This window comes from Sparus aurata, chromosome 7 (genome assembly GCF_900880675.1).
Source record: "Sparus aurata chromosome 7, fSpaAur1.1, whole genome shotgun sequence".
NCBI classification, from domain to species: domain Eukaryota; kingdom Metazoa; phylum Chordata; class Actinopteri; order Spariformes; family Sparidae; genus Sparus; species Sparus aurata.
The window spans coordinates 12379827-12395023 of record NC_044193.1 but is presented as its reverse complement, the minus strand read 5'-3'; the positions used below and the strand labels follow the sequence as shown (position 1 = coordinate 12395023).

The following is a 15197-nucleotide window of genomic DNA, read 5'->3' as shown; positions in this document are numbered from 1 at the left end:
AGCTGTCCCAGTTGTGGTGGGGCCGTGTGTGTGTGTGTGTGTGTGTGTGTATATACACGTTTGTAGGTGTGCAATGATTCATGTTCCAGATGCACAGCTTGTTGTTGCACAGCTGCATGCACACATTCACACAGGAAACATTCCACACAGTCTAGAGGACATGCATAAATCATTTTCATATTCCCTTTGCTTTTTTTTTTTTTTCAAATTTGTGTGTTGCTCAATGTGAAACACTCGAGGCGAAAGCGACACGTGCTGACTCCAGAACTGAGTCCTTTACTGGCGCCATAAGCTCACAGTGCAACATGCCACATGGTGTCATGTTTTGGTACAGTCGCTGACAGCGGAGACCGACCGCGATTCGAAAAGCTCTTCAATACGTAATGACCAAATGTAGGGCAGTCTATTAATTGCAATACTATTGAGTGGAGACAGAACACATTCAATCTATAATCACTCTAGAGTTGAGAGCACATGGATACAGGTTTTGAGGTATTAAAGGGGTGCTATATAGTTTTGGAACTCAGATTTTCAATATAACACAAACCCAGAAATGTTCTCAAAGGAAAATATGGTCCCCAGAACACTGTTTGAAGCTAGAAAGGTGGCAGGGTCCACCAAATATTAACAAATTGAAACAGTATGAAACCATGTTGTCCTTTAAGGTCATTTTGTTTGTTCAGCTTATTCACTCATGAAAACGAGGAGGGTCTGTTTATTTGTTTCTTTTCAAAGATCTTTTTTTCTGATAACACTTCCTTCCCCTAAACTACCTAGTGCACCTTCGAGAAAAGAAAAAGAAAATCCTGATTTTACGTGCACTCCACATGTGCTCTCATTATTTCCACCTGCAGTCTTTGTGCAGTCTAAGCTTTCAGGAACCTGGGTAGTGACTTGACGAGAAAACAATCCTTGATAATCGTTGTAAATACATGTCTGCACTATAAGTCTGCTTTCTAAACTCATATATGTGTATTTGTCACTTGTTTCTATACACAACAGTCAAAGTCAAGTTGAGATAGACAGCTTGCTATTGGTCGATGGCATTAATTCACCTGTCAGAATTTAACTGATCAATCAAACTAAATGCAAAAAATGTTACAGATTGCAACCGTTTCATTGACATGAATTGATTTCACTTTGAAATGTTGTTGTTTTGAACCAAGTGTGATTGTGTTTGATATTAAGCAGTTATGTTTTAGTATTTACATTAAAGAAGGTCATCAGAACTGATTAAACAAGGGAGTTAAGTTAGACATTATTTTTAATTTAGGCAGCTTTGTTCTGAAGTTTGGGAATGGTTGCATTAGATCAACCTTCCAAAACCGAAAGTGTAGAGGAAACAGGAAATGATGCAAAAGAGGCCCCATTCCTTTTGCACAATCAGAACATCTATTAGTCAGCTCTCAACTGTTCTCAGAACTTGTTTCTTTGAATCTGTCACTGGGCTTACTCAAATCTCTCGAAGACTGATTTCTGTTTAAATTTGTTTCATGCCCTTTCCATTGTTTTTTGACATTTATGAACTTCCAATCAAAAGCAACCATGTTTACCTTTTTTTTTTTTTTTTTTACTAAATAAGGCTTAGTTCTAAATGGAAAACCACCAACTTAAACATGCGCACATTAAATGGTAGAACGCTGGACTTTTTAAAGAGATGTGTGTAATGAGAGAAGAGGCTATTTGAATATACTAACATCTCTTTCTTTTCCCTCCCCTCCAGTCATTTAGTGTCTCTCATTTATCTCTCTGTTGTCTGTAGCCTCTTAATTTCACCTTTCCTTTCTTTATCGTACCATTTAGGAGTCTGCACTAATTTGCATTTTGCTGGCTCTGATGGACACTGATAGGGCACTGCCCTCCTCTTCACACCACACACACACACTCTTCCCTCCATTATGCTGCTTAGTTCTAATGTAAATCATAGCTCTCCACTCTCCGTCTGCTTTTTTCCCCCCTTCCTCTCACTTGCTTCACTGTTTCGTCTTCGCTCTCGCCTGATTCTCATTCAGTCCCTCTGATCTATCCAGATGTTTCCACCCTCTTCCACACTCTCCTTCATTGGTCTACACCTGCTCCATCGCTCACCTCAAACACACCCCTCTCATCTGCTCGCTCACAAATAGCTACGAGGTCGTGAACGTCTCTCAGATCTCCACCGTGCTTCATGGATCACTGCAAGTAAACCTGGCTGGTGGAGCAGCTGCTGCCCAATTTGCTCATTTGAGACAATCAATGGAAATAACACAATACCGGGAGAGGATTACAGAGACACACACAAAGGCGCACACACATGCTCTGGTCCGGCTAATTGTTGGCTATTAGTCTGCAAGTCTGGGATTGCATGTCTTATTAAATACAGAATTTCAAATGAGCTTCGTTAAATAAGAAAGTACTCCCCTTTTAATGAAGCTAATTTATATGGAAATTACACATAATACTGACGATTCAGCGAGAGATTTATCCTCATTGGGTGAAGGGGAGGAATTAAGGGGGAGAAAAAAGAGCGGGATAGTGATTTTTTTTTTCCTTTAGCAGGTCGCTGCCGTCGGATTCTTTCTGCAAGTTTGCCTCCCTCGTCGGGTTCAGGTCATGTATGTTTGGGTTGTGGATACAGCCATCAGTGTGTGTGTGTGTGTGTGTGTGTGATGGAGAGCGTGTGTGTGAACTCCTGTCCTTGTGCTGACCCTGTAGAGCTCCAGCCTGCCTCCCCGGTTCCCACTGATACATCATGTTGTCTGATTGGCCGGCGAAAAGCCATTACTCTAAAACACAACGACACATTAGCGGTGAGCTGCAGGTGTCTCTCCTCTGTGTTGTGCTCATGCCTCACAATCTATGGACGCAGATGTCATGTTTACAGTTCCCTGCCAGCTTAAATTGAACAGCGAAGACGAGGTGGAGGTCTCCCATCCCATCGTTTGGCTAAACACCATCAATTACTTCATTTTAGTGGCTGACTGCACAGCAAAGTCTGTTCAAGTGTTGAGCTGAAAGCTGTGATAAGACAGTGTTTCAGTCTTCCTCACTCTGACTGGTGATTTATTAATGCAGGTCTGTATGCAGCTATGTCCCTGCAGACTGCTTCTGTCCCTCAGGCTAAAGGCTCACTGTTGCCCCCTGGTGGTAATTAGCCAAGAAGGAATAGGATTTGGCCATTATTTCCTCTGGGCTCCTGACACCGTGCCCCAAAAGGTAGGAGAAATGAAAAGTGTCTTTAAAAAAAATCTAATATATATCTCTAAGTTAAACAGGTAGAAAGATGTAAAGTGAGAACGAGAGGGAGGATGTTGTGCATATGCCTGCTTTATGAAGGACAATTTCACTGCTGGTTCACCTCAGAAGTGGATAATTATCTACAGCTCTCATAATTTACTGTGCACTTTGAAACAGCAAATGTTGTTTTTTTTTGTTTCTTTTTTTTCTTTTGCGTGCCGTTTCCATGGAGACGGTCTTACAAATCAACCTGCGGGCACTATGCGGTGGAAAAAAAAAAATAGGCTCCACAAGTTTGCGTAATGAATAAAAGCTTTATTCAAACATGAAATAAAAAAAAATAATGACAAAGAAAAAAAATGATCAGAACTCACGAGAATTTGCATAAATATATACCATCAGAGCAGTTCAGAGACAACATATCTTGAAAAAAGGAAATATATCGCCACATCTATAAACAAGCAGCAAAATAAAAAACAAATCAAAGACAATGCAGGATGAATTAATAGAATACAATAAATGTGTGTGTCTCTGCTGTGCAGGTCTCTCTTTTTTTTTTCTCCTCATTTTTATAAGTGATCTCGTGGTCAGATGCATTAATGATTGTTGCCACCTAGAGGTTGCTCATACAGTGGAATCGTTGCAGTTTTTCAGCTTCCAACAAATTACAAAATGCACACAGTTTTGAAATCGAGCAGCTCCAATTCGCAAATCATCGAGAATCAATGCAGACAAAACAGCCAAAGTGAGCAGTGTTACGGTGCTTGGACATGATGCATATTATGCAAAAAAAAGTGCATTCCTGTGGGATTATACAGGCTATTGTGTCTCGAAGCAAGGGGGGGCCGTGAACTGCAGAACGGCACACGTTTCAGAGCAGCAACGTCTGCCGATTGTTGCACAGTGTGACATCTGATGAGCGAGAAAAGCTCACACTTGGTCTCACCCCGCAACATGTATTTTGTCGGTTCTGCATCCAGGCCTGTAATCACCACACAAATAAATCACTACACTGACCATTTGCTCCTCTGGACGCACATTATTAAACTGATGTAATAGTGTCAATATGACGGTGTGTTTGATAAAACATGTAGTCGTGAGAGCTGCTGTCGACCGAGCGCTGTTATACAACCAAGTTCACTTTGCTCCAATAAGGCCATGAAGTTAAATAAACCATTAGGCTAAGTCAATTTGTACAGTCATACCACAACGTATACCCACGCTAACAGTTCAGCAAGCTTCATTCTTATATAAAAAACAATTCATATCAATATGGATGCAAAACAAATATTCACACGTGTGTACTGAACAACAGTGAATTTCAACAGTTTCCCCCTCTATAAAAATAGCTTAAAAATCTGACACATATTTTAGTACAGTGTAGGGTTAAGTCAGCTTTTGTTTTTGTTTTTTCTCTTTTACATCTGAGACAGTTTAGTAACAGGCTGGTACATACGTCCTCTGCTCCTCCTTCCCTCCTATGACACTGCCATACACAGACATCGGGCTTTAAAAAGACCACCACAGTCCCAACAAGGAGCGCTAAAGGGAGCAAAAATGGATGGCATCTTCATTTCCTCCCTGGCTCTAGACTAAAGACTCCAGACTCTCAGGTGATACAGTCGTATCTGCGCAGAGCTTCACATGCACAGTGGTTTAGTAAGTAGAGCAGGACCTTGTCCGTGAGAGGAAAGAGTTTGGCCAACAGTACAATACATGTGCTCCGTAGCAATGTCAGGATCATTGAAAAGGTGAAGCGAGGAGGACAAGACATGCCACGTTTGGCAAACGGAAATCACAGAATCTCTCTCACACAGGAAAAGGGCATCTGAAGGGCGGAGACATTGAACACATAAGCATTTAGTAACCTATAGAACACACACCTATCCACAACTCAGTGTTTCACGCACAGAAGCGAAGTGAACCAAAAGACGGGATGTGACCGCGAAGACGCGGGGGCAGGAGTCGGTGAACAGATTGTCACAATTCATGCTCTGCACGCAGGCAATATATTTTTTTACGAGACGAGCAATAAACATCGCTGTCCTTACCATCATCATCATCATTCACACCCAGTTAATTCACATACACACACAGTAGGCAAAACAATACTGCGCACACACAAACACACACGAGTAAGTGCCCAGGCATACAAACACATCCCCGTACAAACACACCTCCCACTGCACCATGGGATGTAACTTTTAGTGTAAGTGATCAATAGCTTGTCCCCCGATACCCAAGGATAAAAAAATAAAATAAAAAATAAAAAAAAGGCGTAGAACGTAGAAGGCGAACAGAACGCAACACAAGCAAAACGAGTGATACAAACCACTGCCATCATAAGGACACTTGAAGAAAGATTGTTTTGTTTGGATTAACTAAATGCAGTTGCTATGTACCGCCGTGTCTGCTGGTTATAGCTTCTCAAAGCATAGAAAATAATAACCATCTGTAGTATATGGCAAAAATAAATAACTCAAACCTCTTGCAGCAGTTTTAAAAAGGCCTCTGAATGCGTGTGTGGGTGTGTGTGTGTGTGTGTGTGTGTGTGAGAGAGAGAGAGATATGCAAACTCAACAGCACAGGTAGTCACTAGCCATAAAGTCTTTAGCCTTAAACCATCATGCATCGACATTACCATATAAAAGACTGAATCGCAGCCTCGAACACAGTTTTCTTACTCAAGTTTCCGATCATGCCGCTATAAAGATTTAACTGTATGCATACAGTACAGCATCACAGGTTACAGTACAGCTTCCTCCCGGTGAGTCACCTAACCTGGCCGCGCCCCCCGGGACAGGGTGAAGCTGATCACCAGGCTGGTGGTGAGAAAAGCAGACAGAAATACACCGGTCGCCTCAATCCTGTAATGTGTTGGATTTCAAAGGCAGAAGGCTGTCAAATAATGGCAGTAAATGATCAAGGAGTTAAGTACAAGCTTCAGTTTTCTGGCTGCGGTCATGCCAAATACCTAAATAGCACAAATATCCCTCTGGAGCAATTAATTTAAGATCTTTTCCTGACATCAGCAGAATATTGAAGTGCTGTCTTGCAGAGGAAGAAAGGCTTTTATTTTGGGACTTGAGCCAGTGGCCAGCTTTTCTGCTAGTTTAACTGAATAAGGCCCAACTTAAAATGACACCCCGAACACTTAATCTGTACATTGACACCTTACATTAAGTTGCCCTGAAGTCAAAATCTGCTTTTCAAAAAGGTACTGTGTTAATGGATTCCATGTCAAATTTACCGAAGAGCAACTCAGTTTGAAGTACCCGCCGAGTGATCGTATTTTTACACAAAAGGACACTTTGAAGAGCTTAATCTATCCCGTTAAAGCATCAAAACCAGCACTGCCCTTTCAACCTCTCATCTGCCCTGAACCCAAATTAATGATAACAAACATTTCTAGGAGACAGTAGCACTGAGCTTTCTCGAAAAAAGGAGTGTCAACCCCGAAAGGGAGAGTTGTGTAAGGTTTCTTAGTGCGCTTAAACATTTGATTTGGAGAGCAGACGACAAAATTTGAAGTTGTGTAAAGACGTAATGTCACATTGTCAGAACTCCCTCACTTCTTCCGTCTTTATGAAGCTTTGGCTTTTCTTGCCCGTGGTGATGTTTTATCGTCAGACTTCACGACCCCGTTGGTAGCACCTCCTGGCGAGACACGTGAAAGCAGTTTCAGTGAATATGTTCAACAATGAGCATTAATGCCAAATAATCAGAAAAACAAGCAGCGTGAGGCAAAAAGGGAATTCAGACAAAGTGTCAGCGTCTGTCCTCAGTGACCGGATCACGGGTGGACAATTTTAAGAAACTTTGCGTGTCAAGTGACCACTGGTGATTGAATCTAACTTCCGTGCTCTACATAACAAATAAACACATAACTGTAAAAGAAACGGATGAGACATTTTTTTTTTTTACACCACAGAGAAAAATGCTAACGTTTAACATCTGCCGAATTTACAAAAGGGCCAAGAAAGCAAAGAATGTTTTGAAGAGAGCATTTCACAAAAGCGTATACAGTTTCTGCACACTTAACTCACAAAATTGAACAATTTTTAAAGGGAGTCCGGGGACTTTCTCCATGGCATCAAAGCAGTAGCCAATATTGGTTGCTGTTTACTGCATTTGCAAAATTTTACATTATTACTGTCGATAAATTCTCATCTCCTCTCATACATGTAGTGGAAATGCTAAAATGCTGAATGTCGGGAGGTAAAACGCACTTCAGACCCGTAAAAAGACAGGCTGACACAGTGATACCAAGAAAGGCTTTTCACGAGGGAAGAAACAACATCGTACTGAATATAAATGCGAATTAACAAAAGGGGACAAAGGATTTTGATTTTGCCACAGCTGTTGTGCTCAGTTTGTTCAACAACTCTTAAAATCATAACATTTGTTGAGCAGGCGGTCCTTAAATATGGCCCAGGACACACGAGCGTACACGCTGCTAAACCAGTGTGGTCACACGCAGCCCAGACCACCTCTCAATGTGGTCTGTACGATCGGATCTCCAGTGCGTCCTCCATGTGTCTTGGGGGTGTTCACACCTTTTCTCATGATCTGATCACTCAGGACGGATCGAGTGACATCGAGTCAACCTGGGAGTCAGACTAGATGCTGAGGTTCTTGAATACTTACCCCTTGTAGGCTCCCTTTTGTGAGGCTTGCTCTTTGGGCTGACTGCCTTCTTCTTTGAGGCCTGGTTCTGGCTGTGCTCCCTCCACTTTTTCAACTGGAAGTTAATGAATTTCCACATCATCCAGGCCTGTGTCAGGCAGATAGCTGCCAGACAAGTCATCCTAAGGGGTGGAGAGGTCATCCTTTAAGAACTGCAAAAGCGATCTTACTTGTGAACAGGAAAACAAAACTTTGGCCATTTTGTTGCCTTTAAGTTAAAAACCATGAGTAAATTAGCGAGCTACGAGATATCAAGGGCTCTTCCTGTTAACCATCATCTGGACTTGCCTGATGGTGAGCACGTTGAAGTTGCCCTCTGCTAGAGAAAAGCCCTGGTTTTCTGTACGGGGTAGCCCAAAGCCAAACGTCAGTACTGAGAGTGTGAGGGTGAGGAGGCGGGCGATGACAAACAGCAGCGCCCACAGAGTGAAACTGGAAAAGAAGAGAGTGAAGAGAGCAGGTTGTTCAGATCAGGAAGGCACGCCCAAACCACCAAACACTAATTGGACAAATATAAAAGCAACACACACCCCTTCTGCTTGTTCTCATCGCTGAAGTAGAAGAGGCGTGAAGCGTGGAACAGGAGCTCCACCAGGTAGTGAGGGACCAGCAACACCAGGCCCAGCCGGTGTAGGCTAAACATGACGAGACACAGAGAGAGAGGGAAGGCAACGCAGACTTTACTGAGGATGACTCAGGACATGGAGGAAGACTATAAGCTACATACACTCTTCTTAACCCACAGAGACCTTACACTAATTTTGGGTCACCAGACTTTCCTGGGTTTTTTTTTTTTTTTGGTGTTGTTGTTTTTCCGACCTTATTTTGGCAGACAGCATCATTTCTAATTAAGGAGAACCTTAATTGTCAGTCTGGCTCATTTGAAGCTCAAATGTTTTCTTGCTCTGTCAGACAATGGATATATTTAACAGAATTTAAAAAAAAAAAAAAAAACACCAGACAAAATTTGATGTAAACATCTGGAAGTTTATCTTATTCTTTTATTTCATGTTTTATGTTTAAGACTTCCATATGATTTTCTGTCAACATCTGACCTGACCTAAGCAGGTTACGGCCACTTGTTATAGTGTGAACCCTGGCGTTTTTTTGTGAAATCCTACATTTAATTTACTGACCATGCAGATGTGTCAAGAAGTAAACAGAAAGGTTATTAAATCATAATAAAGGCTATTGGCATCATCATGTCTTTTACAGAGCACCTGAATGCCCCAAATAAGACATGTAAGATATGACCGAAAGCTCAGAATAAACTCTGCTTTACATTAGTTTTTTGAAAAAAAAAAAAAAAAAAAAAAGGGATATGACAGGATTAGAGGTTAAAAAGTTATTTAACATTTTAGAACAATAGGTATTTTTAGCCCCTGGCAGCCGTCTGTCTCTTTGAGGGTTAACTACCTGTGAAACAGGAGACATTTTTTATATCATATATTCCTCACATTGAGGTTTTAAACATCAATAATCTTAGAGAAGGAGGAAGAGCAAAGAAAAAAACAGTCGGGGCTCACAGGTCAAAACACGAGTCTGAAATCTACATTTCAGTTCCTCATAAGGTGGAAACGTCAGCTGACCTGGCTTTAGAAATAAGATAAGAACAGAAAACTGAGATGAATCACTTCATCACTTGAAGACGATAAAACATTTTTTTTTTTTTAAATCACGACATAAACTCATAAATCCTGTGTCTTAGCTTTACTTTCAGTTACGCTGTCCAAGATTATATCTACGCTTTACGGCAATTGCAAAAAAGTTTCAACCGGTAAGAAGCTGAAATGCTCTCAGTCACTGTCAGGATAACTTAAGATATTTATGAGCCACACATCTAGAATTAGCCTCTTAAGAATATGTCCTCCTCAGAAGATAATGAATCATTTTACTCACTTTAATACATAGGCACCAGTGATGTGGACAACGTAAAGGCAAATGTAATAGAGCTGGCGGGGGATATCCTCCTGTGGGAATAAAACAAAAAGGAGGAGAGAAGTTTGTGTTGGTCTCGGCAGCAACGCCAAAGGAAACATCTAAAAGCAATGTAGATCTGAGTCACTTCATTTACTGTACGGTAAAATAATTCTTCAAGAAAAAGCCAGCAACCTTTAAAACACAGCTGGGACTCGTTAACCACCTTTTAGCTTCGACGCCATCATACATTTTCTATGCAAATTGAGCCTCGACTACAGTTATGCGCCAGTTCACTCTATAAAAATTCATGGCAGCAGTGCATATCAACAAAACAACTTCACGCACACGCATTAACCAACAAAAACCTCAAATGAAAATGCCTTTTTAATGGCGTAGACAGCATTTCTAATTGTTGGTGCATAAGTACCGCAACAGAGGTGTGATTGTTTAACGTATTCCCAGTCGCCCTGTGCACATCTGGAGCAGTAGTCGTCAGCTGATTCCTCGTGGAGACGCATGAAAACCCCGGCAGGGATAAGAAGCACTGAATACCAACTGACTGTATTATGACTGTACTCACGGGTTACAGACTGCTCCTTTGCACAAAAACTTTAACAATTACAAGCGCAATTCCATGCACTTGAGCCAACGAGCCACTTCACAGCTGATTACAAGACCCTGTATTTAGATAAAGAATCCGAAAGCATCAAACAAAAAAACCTAAAAAACATTTTTCCAAGCACATCATCTTAAAAAAAAGAAAAGAAAAAGAAAGAAATAAATAAAAAAGAAATGGCACTCACCTTCCGTACTTTTTGAAAGTACAGCTCAGGAAGTGCATGGAGCCAATAGGCAATTTGGCAAATGTAGAAGAACTTGACCTGAAAACTAGACAGAGGACAGGTTGTGCAGAGGTTATATCATATATCTATATATGCCAAGTTATATCCTGTTAATATTCAATAGATCATGTTGTGCTGGGTGCACTGATCGGTAGCTTGTTTAAAAAAATGTGACATTTTTTGGGTGAACTGGTCCTTTAAGTTCAGACTGTGATACTTAACTTTGATAGGACATAATAAAGATAAAATCCAACAATTCCAAACGTGCAAACACTGCACTGAATCAATCAAATGTCAAATATGAGCTCAGGATGTGTTGGAGTCCGTAGTATTTTACTTACACCATGCGGGTATGTGGATAACCCTCCCATAAGAAGGTAGGATTTGTTGCAAAGTCCTCCTGTCAAGACAAAAAGAGACGCACATATAAGATGGAGCCTGATGCGGTGTGGGAATGTGTCTCTGTGAGTCCTGAGCCTCGTACCGCTGTGAGGATGCTGCAGCCCCAGATGAAGGAGAACAGGTAGAATGCCGCCAGCTGTCCTGACTCATTGAACTTGCTGTGTTTGGTTTTTGACAGGTGCAACCTCCTGTTCATTTTCTGAAATTCAACAAAGATGTTAGACAAGATGAACACATGGATGTATCATAATTTAGTTCCTCCCTCGTTATTCTAAAGGTATGTGTCGTTTTAAATTCAGTTTGAAACTAAGATATTTGTGAATTAAATGTAACGATTAGCAACAAGTGGCTGCGTATCTAGCACTGGTGCTGTATGTTATAACTGAGTTATAACGGTCACAACTTTTAGTTTGTTTCTTCACAAACAAGCTAGGCACGGTTAGTTATTTTACAACCTTTTTTGTTATATTTGTTGAAAGTTGCTTAACATCTGACAGCAATCAATCAATCAAACGCTCGGAAAAGTAAACAATCCCTTGTCTGCAGCCCATCCAATAATTTCATTCGACCCACCTGTGTGTCTAACCCATAGCCGCTTGATGAGAGTTGACCGAAATGCTAGGTGGAATACTGCGGAATGTATTAGCGAGCTAGTTGCACTGAAAGAGAAAGAGCAGCTAAGTTGTCCCCAATATTATCATGCTAGCTTGACAGCGATGAAAAATAAATAACCACATTGTTTCTTCAATCTCATAAAGCACAGCTTTAAAAAATAAGGTCACCAAGTCCGTCTTTAGGATTTTGCCCCACCCCCACAGTTTGTGCATTCAGGAGTTATGCCAAGGAGAGTATTAAATCAGGCAGAGTTGGCTTGACTATTGATTTAAGACCGACATTTGAAAAAAAAGTGTGATCCTTTCCTTTAAGAGAAACAGATATATTTTTAAAAAGTCTTTGTACACTGTTGAATTTGTTCTATAAAGGGATTCTTATTTTGGATATAAAAAGTATATTTCAAAAAAATCTTTTGATCACAGCCCACTGGGAATTGACGGTGAAGACAAAAGAAGTCACGAGCAACCTGAGCACAGCTTCAGTCATTCTGCTTTTGTGCACACGCAGCCGGAGGGATTGGAACTGATTACCTACAAGTGGCTCTCGGAATGGAGAAAAGAGCCGACACATGAGGCATTATCAGATGCTTTTGAAATGGAAAACTAGCCAAAGACAACTGAAGCGAGTTCATTGGTTTCTGTTCCCCCTCTAAATGCTACATGTTCATGGATTAATAAACAACAATGTGAGCCACCGTTGAGTTTGGGTGTTGATGTACTCACATCGAGAATATATTCTTGTATCAAGGCATGGAGGATGACGGCAATAAGCAGGTAGAAAAACACAGTGGCCACATCTTTAGGGCCGTACTGGTAAAGGTTCACTGGCTCGCTCTTCTCATCTACAAATATGGGAGAAACAAAGAAAAATCCAGAACAAATGGTTACAAAGGAAATATGGGAAATAAGTGTGGGGCACTCATTTAGAAATCAGATGCAGGGAAGTGATGACGATTACTGGACTTATAAAACGTCAGCTTACCAAGAACTTGTGTTACGTTGTACTGGACCGTGATGAACATGATGGCAAACTTTGCTGTGACCTGGAAGACAAAAAACACACATGATTAATGGGCTGGAGGAGTGGTTTGTCACTGATCACTCACATGTTTCGAGCAAAGGAAGCCAAGCCTTTGTGTTCATTAATTAACACTGTAAAGTAATCATTGAGTGCACACATGTAAGAAGTGAGGACTGCTGTGTCACTGCAAGATCCTGAATCTACAGATCCCCTTTAACTACGGGTCTGGGGACCTCCAGGGGCACCCTTATAGAATGAGGTATATTTCATGCTTGCTACAGAGGCTTTCATTGTGTCAGTATGAGTGTGTATCACGAGTATATACACTGATAGCTCTGTGCCAAGCTATAACACACCCTGATCCTCACAGATGCGGTCTGGAGGCTAGGTTTGAGTGAGGACAGGTTAGTGTGGGGGACGCTATCTGGTTTCATTCAAACGTGGCTAGGTACCAGTCAGCTATAGCTGCCCTGTGGAGCCAGAGAGCTGCTGATCAAATGTGTAGCATGCACACACTTTTAGCCTGACTATCTTGTTGCCAAAGGCCAGATCCATGTATTGGCTAGCTATGGAGGCAATGGACAGGCCGACTGGTAAAATAATCTGTTAGCTGTGTGCCAGTGGGCCTCCTCGCCATCTTCTTTGGCAATCAGTGAGACACATGAGAAGGGAAGGAGAGAGACACACTAGCGCCCTGCCCCTGGAGTGCGGCTGTCATGTCAGCTAACGACAGTTAGCAGCAGCTAACATCTCTCTGCTAACAGCTCACAGCTCGTGTCCAAACACACAGTACCTCGAACATCAGGCCGAGGAGGATAATCATGGCCAAACACGAAACCATGTCGGCATGATTCTGGATCACAAACTCGTGGCTCAGCACCGGCGGGCTCTTGTTCTTCTTGCGGAAACCCATGGCTCACCGACTCGGCTCTCCCTCCTCTTGCTCCGGGCTGCCTGGGCTGGAGCTAGCTGTCCACCCGCTGCACGGCTGCTGTTGGCCTGAACGTCTCAACTGATGGAGGCTGGCTCGGCTCGGCTCGGGGCTCGTCGCTCCGCTGCGGTCCGTAAGCACAGTGAACCCGCTGCTCATGTGTTTAAAAACAGTCATGAAGATGCATCGCACCAGACCAAACACTACAGCACAACACCCACTTTTTTCCTGCCTGCCTGGTGAAGTCAGATGACGGGCCCTCCCACTTCAGAACCCCATTCATGAACCGCCCAGTGTCATTGACGTAGAAGGAGAACCCAGGTCCGTGGTGCCTTCAGGGACCCCACGTAAACGCCCCTTTACCAAAACTCCAGAAGGATGGTTATAGTTTGGGTGATAGAAAATATTTGGGGATTGGTAATATTCACAGAAATGGCAGATCTGTTTGGAAATGGTACTGTGTATCAAAAGATAAAGAAAATCAGTAAGTAAATAAATCTACACATACAGTATTGGAATATAACTAAGTCCATTTACTGTACTTAGGTACAATTCTGAGGTACTATACTTTATTTTAATATTTGCATTTCCTGCTACTTCCACGACACTAAGCTTTTGAGGGAAATATTGTACTTTTACTCTACTATAATTATTTGATAACCTTATTCTTTATTGAATTTGTTGTAGAGGTTTACTATTCATTAAATGTTTCTTGTTCTTAACTTGTTTTTTGAAAGCTTTAATTTTACTGTTTGTTTTTACATGTTGGAAATGAAATATATCAATCAAAATAGCACAGCTGAGTTACCCACAGGGGGCCCTAGAGCCCCATGATTATTACAATTTGTTTAATTGTAGTTTTGATAAAGACTTCACACCACTTAAGTACAGTATGATATGAGAATAGTCCTGCAGTATTATCCACATTTATCCAGCCTTTCATTGGCCCAAAGCTCAAATTCTCGTTTTGAGACCGTTATCATTACTGCACCATCTATTTTATTTCATGCTCTGATGGTATTCAGTAAATTCCAAAGGTCTTAGACCACTAGCCACAACACTTCTATCTTGCATTCGTTTTTGATACAATACTATTTTTTTTCTTTACAAACGATAATAGCAGCTTTCCCTTTTGCTTTAATGACAGTATGCACTGGAGGTGGCAATGACTACACAAGTTTGTGCAAAATCTGATGACTCATGTTATGACTCTGTGTTTGACACAGCTTCTGGTGACGACACAGAATTACTGCCTTTCTCAGTATTTAAATGCTGCCATTTATGTTCAGCAGGGTTGATGTCAGGTGACAGTGGGGGAATGTTCATCACAGTCAGGACTCCTTTGTCTTCACTGGTCATCAGATAGTTCTTGCAAAGCTTTCTGGTGTATTTGGGGCCATGGCCCTCCCTCCACGCTCACCGGACCTCAACTCCATAATGGTTGTAGTACTTACCTCACAATTATTTTTTGCAAAATATAGTTTCTGAGCTGAAATCCCAACTTTTTAAGATAATTTGACTGTAGGCCATATTTTCCCAAGGATTATTTGAATTTTCTTGAAACA

The 15197-nt window shown here is 41.5% G+C and overlaps 1 protein-coding gene across 1 annotated transcript; it reads right to left on the bottom strand.

Annotated features, from left to right (window-relative positions):
- Nucleotides 1–3510: 3510 nt before the first annotated feature.
- Nucleotides 3511–14139, bottom strand: LOC115585758 (translocating chain-associated membrane protein 1-like 1). Its single transcript, XM_030424388.1, has 11 exons — nt 13495–14139; nt 12663–12723; nt 12404–12522; nt 11149–11265; nt 11006–11064; nt 10626–10710; nt 9802–9872; nt 8433–8537; nt 8191–8334; nt 7864–8024; nt 3511–6873 (listed from the first exon to the last, which is right to left on the bottom strand). Exons 1-11 carry the CDS (start codon nt 13612–13614, stop codon nt 6800–6802), a joined length of 1116 nt encoding a protein of 371 aa, XP_030280248.1. The 5' UTR covers nt 13615–14139; the 3' UTR covers nt 3511–6799.
- Nucleotides 14140–15197: the final 1058 nt, after the last annotated feature.